A 23,044-nucleotide genomic window follows, 5' to 3' on the forward strand; every position below is an offset into this window, starting at 1 on the left:
CCTTTATTGAACTGCATCTGCAAACGCACACAACGTTAAATACACAAAGCGCACAATATATACAACGCAATTCTAAGATACTACATTCATACTCAACACAACGACCTTTGCATACTATTACTATAATACAGTAAACACTGCAGCACGATAAGTCTAACACAATGAAAGAAGGACACGCGGCGGCAAGGCAACCTCGGGCAACAATGCTTAGAGCGCGTAAGGCGCGATCAGAGCCATAGAAATACCGAGTAGTCCAACCCATTGTTACGTAAAAGACAAATTGAACGGCAATTTGGTTCCAAAATAACACAGTAGGTATAGGGAAAATGCATATTTTTCGGTAAATCAGAGAAAAACTTAAGTCTAACAACAAATTTAAAGGTTGAAAAGTGTAAAAAACAAGTGTTATTTGTTTTCTGTATCAAAAAAAGTCAAAAAATGGAATTACAAGCGGTTGATTTGTGACATTTTAGTCATTTAATGGGGGTAAATTTATATGTTTTTTCAAAAAAATGTTTGGTAAGGTAAATAGAAGCTGTTTTACGCCTTTCCACAAAAGGAAATCGCAAATAAAACTCAACAAGTTCGTTTAAATTCATTGCGAAAGTCACCGCTTTTGCTCTATTTTGAACACACAAAGACGGCAGTTGGACTACTCGGTGTTTTTACGACTCTGGGCGCGATAAGTCTACAGTGAGCAGACCATAGATATCATATATAGATATCTATGGAGCAGACACGATAAACAGTTTACAACAGGTGGGGGAAAAACCCTTTACTAGCACCAAAAATTTATTACCGACTTATTTTAAATGTGTGTGTAGAGTTGTAAGCGTACCATGAGTAGTATACCAATTCCACCTCACGGAAAACTATATGACCTCAACATACAATATGAAAGTAACTGCTTAATGGAGACTACCAGCAAAGCTAATATGGCTGTACGCCTGGGTTACGAAGTAGTTGCAATCAATCAAAATGTTTCATCCGTTGCAAAAGAGACCAAAGGTACAGACTTTTCCATTTATATGATGATTTGTTCCTGGTACCACCAAAGAATTCAACCAATACCTAATCATCACATTACTATAATATAATGACACCTCTTTTTGGTCAAAATTGAGAAACCTATGCAGGAATAAACCCTCTGTGCGTGTCACTCATTTCAATCTGGAACTTTGTAACCCTGGCATAACTCACAGGGTGTACATTTTTTTTATTGCTTAAAATAAAATCAACAACTTACGACAATTGAGCAAATATGTCATCCATAACATATCCCTAAATGATATTAATATGTTTTCTAAAGTTGTAATTTTCAGCTAAACGAATGAAACTGATGTTACCTGAGCCACCTCCTTTATTGCATCTTGATGCAGAATCCAAAAGTTATTTAAAAATCAACAAAAAAAACTTCCAACAATATTCACGTATCACAATCGAGTTGTGTGAACTAGGTGACCTGCATAAAGTTAGTACAGTTGTCTTGTGCAGTAATTCATAGTTAAAACTGATAGCCTTTTTTTAAACAGAATTGTAAAATACATATTATATTATATATATTTAAAAACCTTTGTTAAAGATCTATAAGCTCATCATTAGCTGTTTTGTAGGTTCGTGATGTATTATCAACGGGTTTATACGATATCATTGCTGTACTGCCACGTACTGATCGCTTGTTTCATTCTGCTTGCACTGAACTTCATATCGACATTATTTGTATTGATGGAAGTGAAAAACTTCCTTATCTTCCAAAACATGCTACTGTACAAGCTGCTATAAGTCGCGGCATCAATTTTGAGGTATTTTCTTGGTAATGTTCCAGCTAATATAAATTAAATAAATACAGATTAACATGTATATATCTAATTTATTCTATTATTCCAGGATATTCATAGGAAAAACCAATGATACTATTTAATATGTTTGTGCACTAAGTATGATTGAACGCATTTAAAAAGAAAATAACATTTGTGTATAGCCAGCTACTTAATTTAAACATAAGTTATAGCAGCTTATGCTACATTACATGCACAACAACGAAAAGTTTTAAGTACACAAAAGACTGAACTAGGCTATGAAAAAATAGTCATTATGTCATTAAATAACAAAAATAGTCAAACAGTCATTAAATAACAGTGATGTATAAAAACACATTGGCAAGTTTAGAAACATTAATGACATTGTTTTCTTACCACAATTACACATCACAGAAATCCGCCAAGTTGAAGTTATGTTTTTACAGTAACACTTCCACTACATTAACTAAAACTGCATCCACATCCAGTTAATAGTTAATATGAGAATACTTTTGGGGCAGTCTGCATTGTTGCCACATGTGTACACATATGGTACACATATTATATATAAATGAAAATGGTTAAACAATTACATTTGGTACTGTCCAGTGTCTATAGTTATAAACTATTTGAAATTCTCAACCAGGAATATTTTAAAATAGTTTAAGCATTTATTAATTCTCACTTCCTAGTGTATGTGCTAGGTTTGTTATGCCCCGATGATCAGGGACACCACAATGCGCCGACTCACGATAAACAACGTACAACGATTAGTTGAAAGTTCCAAAGGAAAAAATCTCATTTTATCCAGTGGAGCCTTGCATCAAATGGAAATGCGTGGACCGTGAGTATTCACTCCTTGTTATATCATATGTGGCACATTTTTCATTGTGGTTTATCTAAAAATATTGTTTATTACTATTAATTACAACTATTACTTTGTAACGAATTTTGTTTTTACCTTTTGTGAGTATGTGAATAAAATTTGTGTTTGAATTAAATGCTTTTTCGATAAAGGCTCGTTGTGTTATACAATAAAGTAACATTATTTTCAACTGACCCGTGTATTTACCACCAGGTATGATGTTGCAAACTTGAGTACTTTATTTGGAATCAAAGAAAATCTTCATATTCACTGTGTTAGTAACAACTGTAGATCTGCAATTGTTCACAGTTTTACAAGAAAAACAGCTAAATGTGCTGTTTATGTTCAACAGTTGAATGAAACTATTGCAACTATTTAACCGAGCAGAAAATTCAGCATTGCAGTTGAAAGTGGAATACATGCGCACTGCCATGAATAAAAAAAAGTCCAATGATTTGTAACCGTTGACAATATGTATGATTGATTTTTAAATATTTTAAATGACAAAATCGTGTTTAATACCACACACTTTACTTCATAATATTCCTGCTTTCCCATCAGCCATCTGCCCATCACTGTTTTAAATTTTCTACATTATCAATTGACACCACCCTCACAGCCCAACAAACGCAGACCAAAGTCAATACTGTTTTAACTATAAAAAAATATATATTGAACACCTGCTAGGGGTGAGAGAAAAAATGTGACATGTTCATTGGGAATGAGGTAAGATGGGACATGTTTTACTTTTTCTGCAATGTCTTATTGCAATAGTAAACAAAGAGTTATAACTGTTCCCCCGGCGACTCTAAAAAGAAAATTTCTAATTGTACAAAATGCGATCAGTAAATATGGGATTGAGTTGCGGTATCCCATCTTACCCCACAATATTATGTGTGGGTAAGTGGGACACCTTTTCATTCTATTTTCTCATCCCATTTGGTAGTAAACAAAGGACGTTCAAAAAAATATAAAATATCCTCGCGACTTTTTTACTTTAATATTATGTTTCCCGTTTTACCCCACCCTACTTATATGATAAAAAGGTTGGGGTCAAGATGGCTCAGTGGAAATAGGACAATATTGTCGTTTTATAATTTTTTAATAAAGTAAATGTGTGGCTAAAAACCAGCATCACTTACAAATCAAAATACACAATATTTTATTTAGTTTTATTTCGTTATACGACATACGTACGCGAATCGGTACAAGCCTCTCGTATGTTTTAAATACATTTCTTTGTGTTGTAAATTAACGAATTACACCTAAAACCCGTCAAATTCATTTTAAAACATACATTGAAGTGGCGAAAGATTAAACATTTTCATTCTATTTTCTCGCGCAGTTTGGTTTAGTAAACAAAAACATTTAAAGAATAAAACCATATCCTCAGACCGGTTTCAGGTGCTTAAAACACGGTCAGGATATTTGTATATTATGTGCTTAACATGTCCCATCTTTTCCCATCCTACCACGAGACAAAATATATGCTTAAGCGGTCATCTTGCCACACCCTACTTTTGGTTCGGAATTTTAAAATATGTAGCCATGTTGCGCTAAAAAAAGCCATTTTACCCCACAATTTTAATACAGACTGTAGAGCCAATAACCTTTCCTACATCGTATGTGAAAAAGTGTAGTGTGGAACTAACCGAGCCGATGACGTAGGTTTGATCCAGATTGTAGCATATTATACAGTAGGGTTGGAGAAGATGGGACACCTTTAGCACATAATATACAATTAGCCTGGTCGTGTTTTTAATAATTAACAACGGTCCGTGAGGATATAGTTTTATGATTCTATGAATTTTCTTTGTTTACTACTAATCGGGACAAGAAAATGGAGTTAAAAGGCGTCCCATCTTCCCCTACCCTACTGTATAATATATATATATATATATATATATATTAAGTATGTATATTATCCCGTATTTTAAACAATTTACACTGTTTACTGCAATTCCGCAACGTTCGAAGTTAAAACAGCTTGTTGTGGTTGAAATAGTTGAATTCATATTTGATAGTTCAAAATGATTCGGCAGATACAGAAGTATATAAAAATAAAACAATAAAATCGATGAACAGTAATAAGTGGTAGTAAAACATCAGAGCAACAAACTGCTGTCTGCTGTGAATACTGCAATTCAAAGGTAATATTGGAGTAATAGATAAAATATTTTAACAACAATAACACAAAAGTGAATGGCTTTACGCAAAAAAAAACAAAATAAAAATGCCGTTGATTTGACTAAATATTTTTACCCTACTTTGACAAATTATAATGAATATTCTAGCAACACCGAAATGAAGAAAGCACCAGAAAGTTTAACTCAGATTGTATTATTTTGTTGATGGTGTTCTAAAAGTAAAAATCGTGATGCAGACTGGAGATCCCAGGCAGCAGCTTGGAGGATTTGTTGACAACGTTCTCGGCTTGAAACCCCGATCCGAAACAATTGCTCTATCTGCGATTTCAAAATATATTAGATACCACAGACGACTTCACTGCATGACATATCTACCTTTAAATAGTTGATCGTTTTAAGAACGTCCCACGAGTTAAGTCTTAAAGCAGATTGGCATTCTTCATCTGTTACACCAAAAACTTCCGATTGAACAGCCACCACTTTCTGTCCTGGGCCCATGTCCTTGTATATACTAAAATTCGCTTGTGTGTGGTGTGCTGGCGAAAGTCGGCGCGGTGGATAAGTGAGAGCTGGGTTTGCTGATGCAATAGGAATGACTGTTGGTGTGGGGGTGCTTGATGACGTACGAGTGAGTGCTGTACAAAAATTAAGTTTAAAGAATTGAGTAACACACACTTGCATTATGTTTAACTTACCAATGGCCTGACCATATCCAGATGATAGAGGTGGCGGTGGGCGTGGTGGGGGCGGGGCACTAGATCGGATGAGAGGAACTACACGAGCTGACGGCGTGGGACGAGATATTCCATGCAGTGGTTGATCTCGTTCTTGTTTTTTCTTTATTTGCTCTTCCATCTATCAGGTAAGAGCAGTATTAAACAATGTTTCGTATTAATATGTGATAAAATAAAAGAAACATCGTATACAATGAAACTTACCCGGTTGTCACCAGGGAGTAGATAATAATGAGTGAAGCTTTCTTGCTTGCCGTCCTTCATTATTGGCAGGATGACCGGATTCGAACCACTCATGTTTGGTGGGAGGGCTGAAAACACAGAGGTTGTGGAAGACTGGCTCGGATGCTTCGGTTTTGAATATGCGGAGGATTGGAGTAAAGATGAGTCAGCAGTTGAGGAACATGAGGTTGGGGATGGTGTGGAGGAATGTCGGTGAGGAGAAACCCTTGCAAGTCTGACAGGTTCCCGTGGTGGAATAAGAGGTGGTATGTCACACCAGTTAACTTCTTTACTGGTGACGGTGGTTGAACTTGATCGGGGCTTGGGTGTTAACGAGCGTTGTGGGAGTGGATCCGGTCGTAACCGGTCAAAACCTCGATGTCCTCGTTCTTCAGCACACAGCGCACGAACCGACTCAAATGAAGCGGTTGCTTGATCCACAGATGTCGTTACGAGGCTTGATGTTGAAGATGAAAGTGAAGACAAACTGGTCTCGCTACCGGAGTTCACAGCTCCAACAAAACCATATTTCTTCATCATTTCATTCTTAAGGTCTTCAAAATCATCAGCTGCGATTTTTGATGCGTTTTGATTAAGAGATGCTGAAGATGCGGCTGTTTGTGGAACACTGTGTGTTTCTTGTTGCAGGGAACTCAGCTTTAAAGCTTTGATTAATGCCATTGTCTCATCGTTTGAATCATTTGTCGTGGTCGGGAAACGTACGTCCCATGCGTTCATTCCTTCACAAGACAAATATAAATATTCACATCATTCGCCTAATAAACGAATTGAAATATTTCATAGAGAAATAATGAAAATTAATTACCTTGGTCATTAAGCCACGTTGGCGACGGACGCGAAAATACGTCATCGTGTGACTGGTCTTCATCCGGCGCTACAGTATCATACTGTGAAAACGAGTTCACGTAATTATTTTGTCACAACACGACGTTAAGAGAATTATAGCAAGAGAAGAAAACAAGTATTTACCGCAGCCGATTGATCTTGAAAGACTGGATTCAACAAATCTTGCTTATTTTCCAGGAAAAGGTGATTGGCATCATGTGGTTTTATCGGGGAAGGAAGTTGGTCTAAGACGTCACAACAGTGGTTAGATGGGCGATACGACAGAGGTTAATAGAACACTTTGTGGTAAGGGTGGAAATAGAGTTCGAAATATTAAATGACAACTGGCTCTGTTTAATACAATATAATTTTAGTAAATGCAAATTTTATACAAATTCTAAATTTCTAAAAAAAGTGAATTAAAAATAAGACGTTTGGTTGAAAAATAAAGGCTTTCTAAGATAAGAACTATTTTTTTTGGCGTACAACGTGATACGGAAAGTATAATTGAGAAAAAAAACACAATTCTACCTGAAGATGCACTTTCATCTAAAAGTGAAGTAGGATCCGTTACTTCTGATGTTTCTTTCCATTTTCCGGGTTTTATTCTTCTCTGACGGTGAGGTTTTACATCAGTAGACGATGGTTCGATAATAACCGGGGAACATTGCTTTTGATATTCAGAGCCGTCGCCGGTAGTCGAATCCGATTTCGTGGTTGAAGCTTTCGGTAATTGCTGCCATTTTTGTCTAAGGTGAAGAAATACTTTACATCCTCCGCCCACAACTTGACTTATTCAAGAAAAAAACTAAACTCACCGTTTCTTTGTCAACTTATGAAGTTTTTTCCTCTCCAGTATTTTTGATTCGTTTTGTTCATACGCACCATCTAAAAAAAAACAAACATAACACATTAGCCATAAAAATACATCGTCATTGACCTCGGTGACTTACCGGAATCCACACCCCGCGTCACACAAGTATACATGCCTTTCAACTTCATTTTGTAAGCGCAAAACATAAATCGTTGTTTTGTAATCAATTAATTAAGAAGTTTTTGTCTTGGTCGGCATCAGTATAACAAACAACTTTATTATAAAACTAGGAAAACCTGTACAACGAAATACAAGTAGTAATCTCAAGTTCGCATTCGTGTGAAGAACTAACTGTGTTAAAAACGTTCCATACATAAGATACTCTAGACAATCGCCTTTCTTCTGACGTTAATAAAATTAATATTCCCGACCATAACTTAAATCTTCTGAATCACGAAAGCCTTAAATAGACTGGTTGTTCACACCACATATAATGATATTACTGGAACTTTCTCCCCGACTGCCCGGTAACAAATGAACACTGCCACTGAGCGCTACGATCGCTTAGGTCTGGGAAGCGTCCGGTGAGAAGAAATGATGTCGAGCACGCACACACACACCAACACGCACCTTGCCTTGCGAGCAGTCAGCGGAAACGGATGCATGCTAATAACAATAAAACGATTCCAACATATGCACGAGGAGATAAAGAACACTGACAAATTTTCACAACTTTTCATAACCACGGTCGGCAGAAATTATTAGGTCGTGGTACATTTAGTATATCTAACACCGCGCTAGTACTCACACAAAATTCTCTGGTACGCGGAAACGGAAGTATTTAGTAACAATATTAGTCTATCCACATTGCGTAAGTGGCTTACATCATCCGTGTTATATGTGAATCATCATCAGACGTGACAAAGAACTAAGATGTCTGTTCTTACTGGATTTAAATAAAAGCATTCGCCCACGCCTTGTTTGTTCAACTTCTAGCGACAGTGTGCCAGCTGTAGGCAGCCAAGCGCATCGATTAAATGGAAAAACTGACTTAAAGGGAGAAGTTTTACTTCACGATCAATCAGTTTGTGAAAATTGTATAAGTTAAGTTATGGAATTAGTGTGAAAGCAGAGTTTTATTTGGTTATTTCACCGAACTGCCTTTCTCCAAACGTGGACATGACGTAATAATGAATTGTCGCGTGCCGATCACACAAACTAATCACGTAAGGAAGAAATACTCACCACATCAGAACACGAGCCGGTCGTAATTTCGCGTGTCGGAAGTTACGTATTTATTTGACGCTTCTGCGTCATAAAGCAAAACAATGAATTCTACAACTGGGTGTTAGAAATTCACCAGTCACTTTGAAGTGGTGGCGCCAAGAACGGGAAGGGTTCAACCGGTTTATTTAACAAACAACACCGCAGGATATTCTCTTGTCGCTCCGGGACAAAGATAATTTTATTTGCGCGGATTCGATCCATTCCTTTTCGGCGTCCAACGCTAAATCGAATTAATATTGAACGATCCTATCAACACACTTGAAAACATAAACAAATAATTCCCATGTTGGAAATTTACAACGTAGGAAAACTTGAAGAAAATTGTCTGAACATTCCAGTAAACGTTCATCTCTGACGTCACATCTAGATAAGAATAACATATACCGCCTTATGACGTGCTGTAGTCAGCAGATTGGAAACACACGGCCATCTGAAAATGACTGCACCTAATCGATTACGGATAGCACAGTGCACAAGCGTGTTGTGAACTTCTATTTATTTACCTTGTCAAAATAGAACTGCAAACCTCGACTGTTTACATAAAGAGCATAGGGTGACGGGAGATAAAGATATGCATTAAAGTTAGCGCCACCCACCAAGGCATAGCGCCGCTATACGACACACAAATATGTAAACAACGGTAAGCAATGAGGATCTTGCTTGACGTAAAACTTACATTACATGACCTTCACTGTAAGTGCAGTGGAAACTTACGTAACCAAAGTTGGCGTTTGTGAGTTTTCATATTTGGTGATTATTTATCAATGAATTCAACAACAAGTGTTTACAAGAAAAGCTGCTATATATTGAAAACACGTAATTGTATCAAAATAAGAACCTGTGTCCATCACACGATTGTGCATTTAAAATTTCATTTTCAATGTAAAATTGTTGGTAACTGGAAGTTTAAACTGAACGTTTATTTTCTCAGTCGAATCATTTGCGTTGCCGCGTAAACTTTGCCGACAGCACCAAGACAACCCATAAATCTGGTTTAATCGGTGAAAAACTTCTACTCAGCTTAACTGAAGTTTCTCCTGTGCGGCCAACCAGCCTTAGTTCTTACTTATAAGGCATAACAAAAGTGACAGCGAGTATTATAATCTATGACGCACGTACGGATTTTTTGAATAACTGTCCTACAATTGACGCATATACTGGGAGCCGTGAAACTTGTGTTCAGACTGCTTAATTACTTTAGGGCAACCTTTGTTGAACAGATTTCTGAAGCCGCAGTTTGATCCGCAATGCTCGGGCACGAATTACAATAAACAATGGCGCATTAGCGGAGGATGTGTGACCACAATGCTCCACAAAACCGATACTCGATTGAAAAGATTGTTAACGGACTGACCGCATAACAGAAACTAATGAAAGTGAGGATATGTTAATACAACATATTTAGGAAACTATAAATATGAAACAGCGATTTTACATAAAAACTATAATCAGCGTTAAGGTGTTATCTATTCTTATTATACAAACGTTTTTTGAAACAAAAAGTCAGATACATTCGTCTGTGGTAGTTTGGTATATACATGCTGATGCTGCACAATCTGTACGTTTCACGAACCGCCATTAAACCTGCAGCAGCTAATCGAAAAAGCAAATATTAACCAACGGATATTCAGGTGAACAGATTGCCATGTGGGCAAGCTATAACTTAAAGTTATCACAGTTTTTTATGTCTTACAGTGACTGATGTCTCGTGATTCTAGAGATGCGAATTACAGAATAATAAAGTATTCTATAATATTCTAAAATACTTTCTTTCAAACCTAAAATTTCAAGTCTATTTTATTTATATTACAATATTAATTTTACCCACATATATCAGTTTATTGACACTTTAATAGTAGCCTTGTTGGACCTGTAGTGCAAACGGCTAAAGCAAACGTATAGCAATCTATGCTGTAGGTATAGGACGCTGTTGCGAAACGTTTTCTGCTGAACGCCCAACAAATACAAGGAAAAGTTTTTATACTAACCATGATTAATTAATTTATTAATTTAATTTAACATGTGATGTATGATGATGTCATTAAACAGAATACGAATCCTGTAATTAGATTTATAGACAAAGGATTCGAAATTCTGTATTGTGCATCCCTTTTTGTCTGTGATTTACGTTTAATGGTTTCCCTCTAAACACGCTGCAAAGATTAACCCAGGGAAAATAGTCCAACGACATTATTGTTTCATGTAAAACGTAAGATATAATAGGCACTTTATAAAAAAGCAAAAGTAAAAGGCTAAAAAAAATTATAAAAAAGATATCTAATGTAAATAATTATTGATATTTTCTCGTCACAGGGAGAACTATAGTTTGATTGTGTAACACAATGTCGGGAAGCGAGCAAGGTATTATTATTATTTAAGGAAAAATTGCCCATCAACCCATTTACATTAAAAACCACGACTTTTTTTCGTGTCTCAGGAAAATAATTAGATTTATTTGTTTAAGAAGGACGGTGAAGTAAAATGCAGCCGCTGTAAATGTTTGTGCTGATATGGTAAATATAATTTCCTTGTCGCGTGCTTTATTTATTATTTCACGACCACCAACGTTCACTTTGTTTATTTGTCCAAGATTTATGACGTCACCTTCGGCGTATTGTGACGTCATAACTGAAAGCATAACTGTGATGAGAAACTAAAGATTAGTGAAATTGCTGCACAGCTATTCGAACGTTTAAGGTTATCTCACAGATACATCGATTATTTTTACATTTCAAAATTAAATATCACGTACAAAGATACAGCAGGTGCCTGCACAAAAATAAATACACCTAACTGTGGACAAAAATACCAGTGAACAGCTTTCATTTAAAACCATGTGATTCAACAAAAAATCGAGGCAAATATAAAGTCCTTGAGCGAATTTGAACCAAAAACAGAATTCGTTTAAAAAGTTTTTTTTTTTAATTCTTCGTATGGATAAAAATGGTATAAAAGTTAACTATATTATGGACTCACGTGTATGACGGGTTTAATGGTTAAGTGTGTGCCTACACGTATGTGAAGAAACATATTAACAACCCGAATTCGTTTTATAGCAAGCGATATGATTAACACATCCCACGCTCGCTTTCAATAACTTAGTATTTGTAAGTGTGATTAAATATTTCGAAGAATTGAGATCACAATTTCTACTACAGATTACGTTTGGATACAAACGAGACCGCATTTGTATTTATTGTTGGTGGATATACTTTTCCTTTCTCCTAACATGCGTTGCTTACATGACATACTACTTGGTTACTTTCAGTAGTTAACGGTGTCTGCTATCGGTAAAAACTACACCACAGGAAAATTTGAACTGTAATGTGCTACCATGTTTACGTGTTTGGGGAGCTAACCGAATGTGATGTAAATCAATTGACCTTCATGGAACCACCGGGTTCTGCGCTACAGAGTAATCTTCTGTGAAAATTGCATGTTTGTTATTTGATAAACAGGACTTGAGTGGCCGCACGGTCGTACGCAGGTGCAAAGACTGCAAACACATACCCATGTTGAGGAAGAATAACTTAACTATAAACCCAACACAAACTCATATGAGACCAATCAATTTATATTAAACCAACTCATCCCTGGTTTGACAACACAGTATATTGTGTCATTGTAATAAAACGATGTACAACAGACGTTTTTGTTATATAGATATGAAACGTGAATTATCATCCAATTAACATAATGAACTTGGGAATCCCATTGCCTTCCATACTATATATATGTTTATGTGGTATCTCGGAAAGTTTTTCTCGTAACATCGCATTATGCGCAAACGGAAATTAAATTTTGAACATTATAGACTATATAGAAACCGTGTGTGATTTTGTTGCATTTGGTGCCACAAACACAAACTATTAAACTGTGATATGTAAGTAAGCGATGCATACAGAGAATATATAAACACAGGTCAGTATCTGAAAGTATAGTTGCTACCGGTTTTAATCATCGCATATACGTCACAAGGAGTCGACCCCTCATTGACATACGTAACATACAAAACGAAAAAGACAAGAAAGATAGAATTTAAGTTTATAGGTATGCTCGTGAATTAAGTGAACTGAAAGTCGAACCTTAAAAACAATACGTCACTTTTAGAACAGTGTATTAAATGTGCGTGAACTCATGCTACGTCAAAACGAGACAATTGTGAACTATAACGGATTGGGTATTTTCCGAATGCGTCCACTCAATAGACGCGGAAACGAAAGATCCGCTCCCTATGACGTAACAGTGGTAGTATTGCTAGTGTGTAAGAAGTCTCTTCCGGTGGGGTCAGTAGAAAATAAAACAGAAAAGTAGTAAATAGAACATGAACTGCCGCTTAGAAATGTGAATGCAGCTATATAACAAGGTCGATCCAGTCGCATATAAGCATGTTATTCGCGGGACATCTGATTAGATATTTAAGTATATGACAAGATGGCTGCTGCACCTTGCTTCAAAGTCACCGGATCGATGGCAAACCGAGTAAAATCATTTATTATCAGGAAACATGATCAGTAAACACAGATGACGACGGAAGATGATCAAGACGAGATAAAAATCAGCATTCTTATGAATTTGTGGCCACTTCTAGGAAAAGATAGAAATCTTTTGAGCCTTTAACTCAACCTTCAGTGAGGAGCAGGATCCCATCACCTCCCACTGCACGAGATAACGTCAATGCTTCCTTCACAGATCTACAAACCTAAATCTACGCAGATATTGACGTCAGCACCGATAATGACGTGAGCCTCGACACTGCGACAACAAGAGCGTGCAACAAATATTCCTTCCTTTCTTCACAAAAAGTACATGTGATAATATTGACTGTTAGGAACTAACAAACGATCACTTGAAAAACATATTTGAGTAGTTTTCCGTGTGGTATCATGGCGCCATTTTGTTAAAATGTCAATAGGATGCGAAAGAAAGCCTCGTGTAAATATAACGATTATGTTTTTTAAATGTGCATTTAGAGCACGGTGAGTTTTTGGAATTAATAACATGAACTAATAATGTATAAAACATACGACTTGGGTAAACGGGGTTAACGTTTCATACAACAATACAAAATTCAATCGAGTTTAACTTATTGGAACTAATTGTAAAGAAACTAATTCACAAAATATTCGTTGTAAATGTGGATACAATAAAGTGAAACAATCTCATGCACGATGGTCACAGTTAGAATTACAAGTTTACTGTGTTGTGGTTCGCCGCATTATGTAAACCAGCGGACCTGCCGATATGTTTAAGCGCTTCGACGGTTTGTTTTGTTCGTGGAGTAAGATAATAAACAGTGCATAGCTTTAACCGATAGCAAGAGCTGATTTATGTTCGGCGGGATGCCGTACATGGGGGTTGACATTTTATGACGTCATTGATGCTGGATCAGATTACGAGAAAAAGGTAAACCCTGAGCGATTTTATTTCGTAGCCGAATGTCATGAGGGTTTAATATTGTTTTATACCGAATGATTTATATTTACTTGACACATAGAAAAAAGCAAACGGTTATATTTAGCACCTGCATACCGTTTATCTTTCCAGGCACGTATAAGTGACATGGCTTATCTCTGTTCGGTATGTTGCAAATGCAAATCATACTGACAATGTGCCAAGATTATCAATGCAATGCATGGCGTAATGGGTTGTTTTTTGCAGAGTTTTATCCCCACAACGGCTATCTCTTCTATTTTTGTAAAACGAATATGAAGCTTTGAACAACCTATGATGCAGGGCCTATGTTGTCAAATAAAATTTACTTTGATTACAAAACTGGAAAAATCATAAACACTAAACAGTATGTTGCTGGAGTCAATTGTGAAAATGTAATATCAAAATAATGTCAATACGACGTTACAGCTTAAACTATATACAATCTCAACACTTCAATATAAATACTTAATTTTATCAACGGAACACTTTCGCCTTTTCACTGATCAACGTCGTATTTTAAGGCGATCATGACGTCATAAAGTTACTTTACTTCGAGTTAATGCGGGACACGGACCACAAATATAACTAATAGTTGGTAAGCATTCTTAGAATCGAGTAGATCAAACTATAATCGTACTCAAAGATTATAGGTCAAAATGGCGTCCATTGATATCAATCAATCAACGAGTGTAAGAATTTGTAATTGTACAGCTGGCTGTGGGTGTGGGAAAACAGAAGTGTAAACGTAATATAGTTTAAATTGGAATTCTAACAACATTTCATTAATAAAGTTACCGAGTATATCACGCTCGTTTCAACGCTTTTGTTAACAAATAAGTCGGCATGCCAAAAGCGACCCTGACATTCTTATAGAAACGTGAGCTTAATTCCATGTACATGGGTGTACAGCCTGTACAGGTATGCTATGGCTGGACTAACAAATAGGTTAACCACATGATGATATGTCAAGTTTAGGAAATAAATCTCAAGTTTGACAACTTCCGCTAAAGTCAATTAAAGCAGAATAAAACACACTTAGATGTTTTTTATCCTGATGAAATGGAACAAAAACGACATTAAAAACACTTGAGAAGCATCCCAAAATAAGAATTAAATGGCCTTTTTTATAAAAAAAGAGACAACGTTCTTTATGACCAGCTGAATATACAATTTAAGAATATTATAAAGTTTAGAAGAAAAGACTTATAATATTTCTCATTTCCAAATTTAAAGCACAATCAATATTCGCTACTGAATCATTGCTTATAATTTTGTGCAACTACCTTTCCAAAAGGATGAGCTAGAAATATATAAATGCTGAGCAAATGTTAATATGATACAAGATACAAACAGGACACTTACTAGCGTGGCCAGGATGAACCTTCGCGTCCCAAGTGTTTTCTTGAGGTAAGCTGTCACTTAAAACTGTGGACATGTCGATAAGATCTGGTGGTTCCATCGGATTGCTGAGGTATAATCTGCGTGAAATCTAATTGTTACAACACATTATAGACAGAGATGACAATTAATCCAAAGGATATTTGTGAAGTTGGTCATCTATGTGTTTAACCAGGCTTTTTTTTTAAATTAACAATCCAAAACTTGTTTTCAGCAACTTTATCATCTCTTGTATATTATGTTGTATTAATATCCGGCTGAAGGATGCACTTTACCACAAAGGGAGGCAATCAGGTGCTTATTGAAAGGTCATATATGTTAGTGACGTGGGAAGGAGCCAAATATTTCCAAGTCTGATTTATTATTGTCCGGTTTGGTCAATTAGAGGTCGCGAATGAAAAACAAGAAACAGATTTCGATATTTCTACCAACTCCATATAAAGCTTAATCTGACCAATCATATCATTTGTTTCTTCCCAAAGTAAAATAACTTCTCTTTTAGCGGTTGCAAAAGGCGGGAAACCAAACCATTTTATTTGCTTCTTTAGTAGTAACAATAAAAAAAGGTAAAATTGTGGATGCCTAATGCCCTGTACTTATGTAAATATTGTTGTTCATCAGCTGTATAGTTTGATGCTTTTTAGTACTTTCCACATACACAGTGCAAACATAACATGGTTTATGTTCTTTGTGGAAAGGTTTATGAGGAATGTAAGAGTTACGTGGAAAATCATTAAAATAAAAATCACAATTACTCTGGATCAGGTAAATTTTCTCATTTTTCAGTGTTTACAGACCTTTTTTAAACTGTTTCCAACTGAACAAAATATTTATCTTCTTTTTCTTATGTTTATACTTAAAGGTTGAAAATGAAAGATTAACAAATAGTTTTTGGCATGAATTTGTACAAAGTGTTATCAGATTACTACATATTGTATTGAATACTGTGTCTGTAACCAATCTCAAATTACTCACTGACCAGCAAAAAGTGTAAATATGAAACATTAAAAGGCAGAATGATTGTGATTACTTTGTGTTTACTTACTCATCTATTTTATCTACATTTCCCCAACTTTGTAGTGGATCAATTGATCCATGTCCGGTGTGAATAAACGAACATTTCAAGGGAGCACTGATATCATCACAAGAATACGCACCTACACACAATCGAATTAAAAGTTATTCAATTAACAAATTAATTGTATGACAAATGCTTACCAAAATATAAAAGCAGATGAAAATTAATATAAGGAATTTTATGGTTATAAAGAGGAAATTTATACAACAAACCAATTAAACCCGTATTACCTCTTGCACAAATGTGCCGAGCAAACAATCCAACTTCTAATGTTCGTTTATTCTGACCTCTCCACCAGTAATTGTCTGCTCTATTGAAAAAATACATTCAGAAAAATCGAAAAAATAACACCATGACAGTACAGAGAAAGAGGGTTTTAAATTTTTATATTTAACAGCCATACTTTACTAATTAGGAAATAGGGTAATTATGATAACTTATAAACCTCTGCACATGCACAGTTGTCACGGTACTATCATACACCTTTATTACTTTTTGTTTGTTTCGGTTCATTTGAACCTATTGGTGATCCGTGATTTAGAGCAATGACCTAAAAATGTCTTGCCTAAGTGTACACACACACTATGGAAGCAACAACGAGATTTAATTCCACTCTCTTATCACATGGCAATTACACTAACCACATTGGTATGATAAATGATATCCACCAGTAAATTAACTGTATTAATAAAAAAAACTGTTGCAAACAACAACTTGTATTACAGCATGGTACCTGCCACGTAACACAGTCAATGAATCTCCCACATCAACAAACAAACGCCCGGCTTCCGTCAATGAACTTGTTGCTTTTAATTCTTCCGGAAATCCCTGGAACACAATAATTAATCAGTACAGAAATTGAAAGTTCACCAAAAAAAACATTTTTTTTATAAAATGTGCAGCCTACATACATTTTTTGTCATCTCTTTTATTTGTGCAAAGGAAGGTCTTTCACTTGGAGCAAGTTTCCAACACTTTCGCATGATAATGTAAAATGAATCAGGACAATTGTCCGGTTGAGATAATCGTTCATTTTCTTTTTCAATCTTGTGTAAAATCTAAAAGAATTCTTTAATAGTTAAAAATAAATATAACTTGTTTACCCTCATGTGGCGATAAAACGACAGTGGTTGTACTACGGGAGTTCTGTTTCAAATACCTGCTGCCAACTTATGAGGCACCATGTATGTTACTTTGTGGGGAATTAATTGTTTCTAGGGGATTTTTTGTGTTTCATGTATGGCTGACAGTTTAGACAAGTGACAACTGTGTTGGAGCAATGTCAGCTAAGTGTCTTGCTCACGAACGCATACACAAGCACAAAGCTAGCAGCAACAAGCATTGAACCCATTACCTTAGCTAACCAACTGTGCCATGGGGACAGACAAAAATAGTAGTTTGTAAACTATTTATATAAAGGGAAACTGAAGTCAAATTTATGAATAGTGGTCAGATGACCCTCACTGTTAGATACACAATGAAGTTAATTATAAACTAGAAAATATGACCTTATTCCACTTTAATACTTTTTTTACAATTCTACAGTGCACAAGTTTTATCAATACATTTTATAAAGTAATACGCATCTTCAAATACAATAGTTGTGCAGGTGATTTGCATTGCGATGGTATGTTCAATATGTTGAAATTTGCTGTTTATAAAAATGCATATGAATCATTAAACAAAGCTGTGTTGAGTGACTTAAGTCAAATTAAACATATATAAATGTGAAATCTTACCTGTGCTCCATTATAACTAAGCCATGGTTCGTGACCATATGTGAATATTTCCCACAAAGTAACACCAAACATCCAAACATCACTTGCATGTGAAAATTGACGCAATTTCAGTGATTCAGGGGCACACCTGTAATTTTATATTGTTTAAGTAATTCTGATCAACTGTGAAATATTTTTATTACCCACGATTTAAAAAGTTTATTAAAAAAATATATATATAAGTTTTATCAAAAGGATGTTTGAAATTTAAGCAGTAAATGTTACAAAGGTAAATTTACAGACGAGATTAATATTGAGTTTGTGGAATCAGTTTAACTGTTTAACATGTTTAAAGCTGATTTTATTTAAATATATAGCAGTTGTGTTTTTACATGCAACCATCAAACACAGATGTAAAGCAATGTTTTATTTTAAACACTTGTAGTAAATTTTTACCATAATCATAATAACAAAATATTAAAATATATAATACCATACCAGGCAAATGGAACTTTTCGTTTTTCTCTCATAATATAATGATCGTCATTTTTATCTAAAGCCCTCATCAATCCAAAATCTCCTATCTTCACCTAATTTTTGGAAAAACAACAACAAAATAGCCAGTAGTATTACCAATAAGATTAGTTAGTATAAATTAGATTGCCAAAATGATTATTTTTCCTTTTTTTAATATCACCCTCTGGACAATAAATAGAGCATTAAAGCCCCTTTGACAAAAATGGGAAAATCAAAGTTATTTTTATTCATCACAACCACAAGTTTTAATTAAAACCCCATAAAATATATATTTGGAGGGTTATTTCCCAGTTTGTCTCCTTGATTTGATTTTTCTTGGATTTTTTCTTAGGGGTTCTGAAGCCAAAACAATTGATAAGGAATTTAATCTTGTTCCTGTAACAGTCTTAATTTACTTTTATTTATAATGAAGAAATAGCCTGTGAATCTATAACATCCCTCTTATAACATAAGCATGTTTTTAAAAGCAAAATTTAAAATAAAACTAATAAAGATTTTTTAACACAACATTTTATCTACATTTTAAAAACAAATGTAAAATAAGGAAATTTCACCAAACCAATAGTGGAAAGTTTTGTTTCTTTAAATTTCTATTTAACAAATATATGCAGAAACATGAACCAGAAATGGACCCATTGTTAATAATATGCACATTAACATTGTCATTTTGCTGCATCTTATTACTGTTGGCTTCAGTCAGTAATAACTGAATAATACTGGCCACCATACCCATGTCAAACATCTTAATTAACACCCAATCGCCGACCTTTTCTTTTGAAGAAAGCAAGATGTTGCGTGCAGCAAGATCTCTATGAATGAAGCGTTTATGTTCCAAGTAAGCCATTCCAACGGCAATTTGAACGGCATATTCACACAATGTAAATAAAAGATGACGACTGCTCTTTCGTAAACAATCAAGCAATGAACCAAACTGTGCAAGCTCTGTTACCTGGGAATAATAACAAGGTATAGTTAAGTGGGAATAAAGACAAAACTCACAAACTTTCGTTTTCCTCACCAAGTAAACTATTAACATCATTATTTAGTCTGTGTGAACAACCTTGATTGATCGTACATTGATGTCTAGAAATGATTGTAGGAATTCTATGATTATATAAACTATTCCAAAGTTTGTACATCTTTTTATTTTTCTGATTTTTGGGCAAAAAAAACATTTGGGGAAAAGTTTGGCAAACTACAAAACAGTTTTGACTGTTTTGTTTTTAATTTCTCGTTTGATTTAGTAATTTGAGGTTTAAGGAAAAATAACGCGTAGAATGAAAGTTACAATAAAAGATAAGCTAAATAAATATATATAATTTTTAAACTGTTTACGAAAAAATGAGTTTTTAGTAGGCTAGGCCGCTAGGGGATGTAAAATGTTAGGAGCTTGTAATTACAATAAAAAGTCAAGTTGAAATTAGTTATCAGAGCATACACATTGAGAAAAGTTATCTAAACTTACCATTTTCATTGGAGATGAAATTACTATTCCATATAAACGAATAAGATTTGGGTGATCCAGCATATGCATTGTGTTGACTTCTTTCACAAAGTCATCAAACACACTTTGATCGTTTAACATTTCTTGCTTTAAACATTTAACAGCAACTTTAACCTGAAAAATGACGGTAATTTTTAAATAAACAGCAATTTAAGGTAAAAAAAAGTAAAAACATAATTTAATAGTCAAGAGATATGTGGAAAATCATTGTAAGACAACAAGGACATTATCAAAAACATCAAATAATAACCTATTATAAAAAAATTACATCATTCATCAATGTATTATAAAATCTAAGTAGAAATTAGATAATCTGAATAAACACTTTGATTATACCTTATTCATTAAATGAAAAATGACAAGCGTTACATATCACAATCTTTATTTTAAATAAAGGGATCTACGTACAATTGCACCACTAGGTGATGTCCATTCTCCTTTTCGTACAAATCCAAACGAGCCACTTCCTATTTTTTCTTGAAGCACAAGTTCCTTTTCACTAATAAAACAAGTCAACCCCGCACCGAGCACCAAACCCAAACTTTTTTCTTCCAATGAATTCGAAACAGTTTTCTGTTTAGGAGTAAATAGTGGCATTGTCTAAATCACGATTATCAAAAATTAACATTTATAAAATATAATATATATGGGCTATTCAATAACATTAGTTCTCCGATTTAGAGGCTGTTCAATCACTCATTGGTTTATCGCAGCTAGATGTGTATTTTGCAGAATCTTAATCCTTGTGTGTTGACGAGTTACCGCACGTCCGCACTTATCAACTTTGTGTATAATTTTTGTTTTGATAGGCTTATAACGTGTACAACTCATTACTGACCACTGGGTTGGAACAATGTACGTTAACTGTCTTGTACTTTTGCCAAAGGACACATACCGCAATCAGTATGAGTATTGCTGTGGAGCATCTGACCTAGTACCCTTAGGTTAAGACGCAAGCTCTTAAACCAGTAAGCAACAGCTCCAGACATTATTAAAATGAACATTCAATCATTTATTTGTTCAACAATTGCTAAAGTATGATTTCCAAAATGTTTAATACATGACATAAATGTTTAATGGTATATTTTTTAATTAATCTGATACTGGAAAAATAATAATAACAAAGAGTGCTTCTTATTTGGTAGAAAAAAATAGTATTAGAAACTCATCTGAACTCATTATTTTAAATAATTTTTCAAAAATATAAAGCACCTTTCTTCCAAAGCGATTTTTTTTAAGATTCAACTTTGCTTTCTTAACGGTATCCCAAAGTCTCCGCTGCGCGGGTTTTCCAAGCCCTATCTTGTCAAGGTCTTCACTTTTCACAAAATCAAAGTGAGAAAGACGTGTAACCTAAACACATTAATTTTACGAAATTGCTCTTGTGTACTTTGTTGCAGAACACACAATAGCATATGTAAGTACAGGTTGCCATAAATTCCAATATGTATATTAATCTCACCTAAGTTGGTAGGGCTTACTGTTTATTATTCAAGCTTTAAAGGCATTTTACGTAATCCTTTAGCTGGTGACCACCTGAAATTTTGGTTTCAAAATGTTCTATAGCCCTCTTTTTTTAAAAAAGTTGGGCATTCGTGTCGAAAATTAACTTTAAAAATGTGCATTCTATGTAACAATAGGCATTCTATGACGTAATAATCCAACATTGGTTTAATTCATAACGGCTGGTGTGGGAAAAACGATTACGCAACACGATTTTGCGCACTTTCAAAGTTAATTTTCGACACAGTGAGACCTAAGGAACATTTTGAAACCAAAATTTCAGGTGGCCACCAGCTAAAGGATTACCAGCATTTTACTTAAATCTGAGCAAACTATATGAACATGGAGGATTCTGGGTCCCTAATAAAACAACAGGTTGCAAATGGTCGCAAACATTATGCTTATTTCGAACAGAAACCAAGGGTTTTTGAGTTTTTCAAATAACCAAAATATCTGCAACTGCGAGTAGTCTTTTGGAACCACAAAATGTTTTTTGACCATACCTGAAAAAATCATTTTAAGTATCAGACCAAAAGTTGGTTTGTCATACTCGCATGGTCATTTCACATCTATTGGACGTGGCCGCGTAGCGTTTCTGGTCAAAACAAAAAAATATTTGCAATCCGTAGTTTTATTAGGGACCCGAAGATACTTTGTGGTAGTGGATCATGAACTTGCGACATCTGCTGAGCACTAACCCCCAACTAAAAACCCCAACTACTAGCCTCATTTCCTACCAGCCTAATCTATCTGCAAAGGACTAGAGGATCTGCTCGATAAAACACTTACGATAATTTAACAAAATAATCAAATATAAAAAAACAAAAGCTTATACCTGTAGTTCGTCTCTTAGTTTTAAAAAGAATTGTTCAAGTTGAATACTGGAAAGAAGGCAACGAAGCCAAGCTGCATCATCAAATGCGACATCAGCCATTGTATTTCACTTTATGGGTGAAATGGGTCTACCATTGTGTTCGTATTTACAAAATGATTAACTACTAATATTGAATAAATACAAAGTACCACTAAAATATTGCTGAATTCTGTCAGAAATATGAAAGCAATAGGAGAATGACGTCACATAAATCGGGTTGCCAAAAAACGCAACATTTTTTAAAGAAGATCAAGAGAGCTAAGCTTTAATCAACAAGGTCAA

At 34.8% G+C, this 23,044-nt stretch overlaps 2 protein-coding genes across 4 annotated transcripts in view; one reads left to right on the forward strand and one right to left on the reverse strand.

The window, feature by feature from the left end:
• Positions 1-3,501, forward strand: part of LOC100177882 (ribonuclease P protein subunit p30-like) — a 20,595-nt gene extending 17,094 nt beyond the window's left edge. The window contains exons 3-7 of the mRNA XM_002129335.5: positions 825-1,008; positions 1,323-1,471; positions 1,614-1,802; positions 2,504-2,643; positions 2,878-3,501. Of these exons, the coding sequence (XP_002129371.1) occupies positions 840-1,008; positions 1,323-1,471; positions 1,614-1,802; positions 2,504-2,643; positions 2,878-3,043 (813 nt within the window). The 5' untranslated portion in view covers positions 825-839 and the 3' untranslated portion in view covers positions 3,044-3,501. The remainder of the gene's footprint in view (positions 1-824; positions 1,009-1,322; positions 1,472-1,613; positions 1,803-2,503; positions 2,644-2,877) is intronic.
• A 1,153-nt stretch (positions 3,502-4,654) lies between these two features.
• Positions 4,655-22,954, reverse strand: LOC100175548 (activated CDC42 kinase 1). 3 transcript variants are annotated; one of them, XM_026838785.1, is made up of 21 exons: positions 22,724-22,951; positions 22,541-22,634; positions 21,598-21,738; positions 20,794-20,958; positions 20,347-20,499; positions 19,648-19,830; positions 18,843-18,934; positions 18,366-18,492; positions 17,538-17,684; positions 17,360-17,454; positions 16,857-16,936; positions 16,594-16,705; positions 15,513-15,628; positions 7,432-7,501; positions 7,145-7,362; positions 6,758-6,858; positions 6,594-6,675; positions 5,750-6,507; positions 5,507-5,666; positions 5,187-5,446; positions 4,655-5,129 (listed from the first exon to the last, which is right to left on the reverse strand). In XM_026838785.1, the coding sequence occupies exons 2-21, from the start codon at positions 22,616-22,618 to the stop codon at positions 4,995-4,997; spliced, it is 3,273 nt and encodes a 1,090-aa protein (XP_026694586.1). In that variant the 5' UTR covers positions 22,619-22,634; positions 22,724-22,951; the 3' UTR covers positions 4,655-4,994. The 3 variants fall into 3 exon arrangements, with proteins under 3 accessions (XP_026694586.1, XP_002129662.1, XP_026694587.1); XM_002129626.4 differs by lacking the exon at positions 22,541-22,634 and having other exon boundaries at positions 22,724-22,954; XM_026838786.1 differs by lacking the exons at positions 21,598-21,738; positions 22,541-22,634 and having other exon boundaries at positions 22,724-22,954.
• Positions 22,955-23,044: the final 90 nt, after the last annotated feature.

Source organism: Ciona intestinalis, unplaced genomic scaffold (assembly GCF_000224145.3).
Source record: "Ciona intestinalis unplaced genomic scaffold, KH HT000116.2, whole genome shotgun sequence".
NCBI classification, from domain to species: domain Eukaryota; kingdom Metazoa; phylum Chordata; class Ascidiacea; order Phlebobranchia; family Cionidae; genus Ciona; species Ciona intestinalis.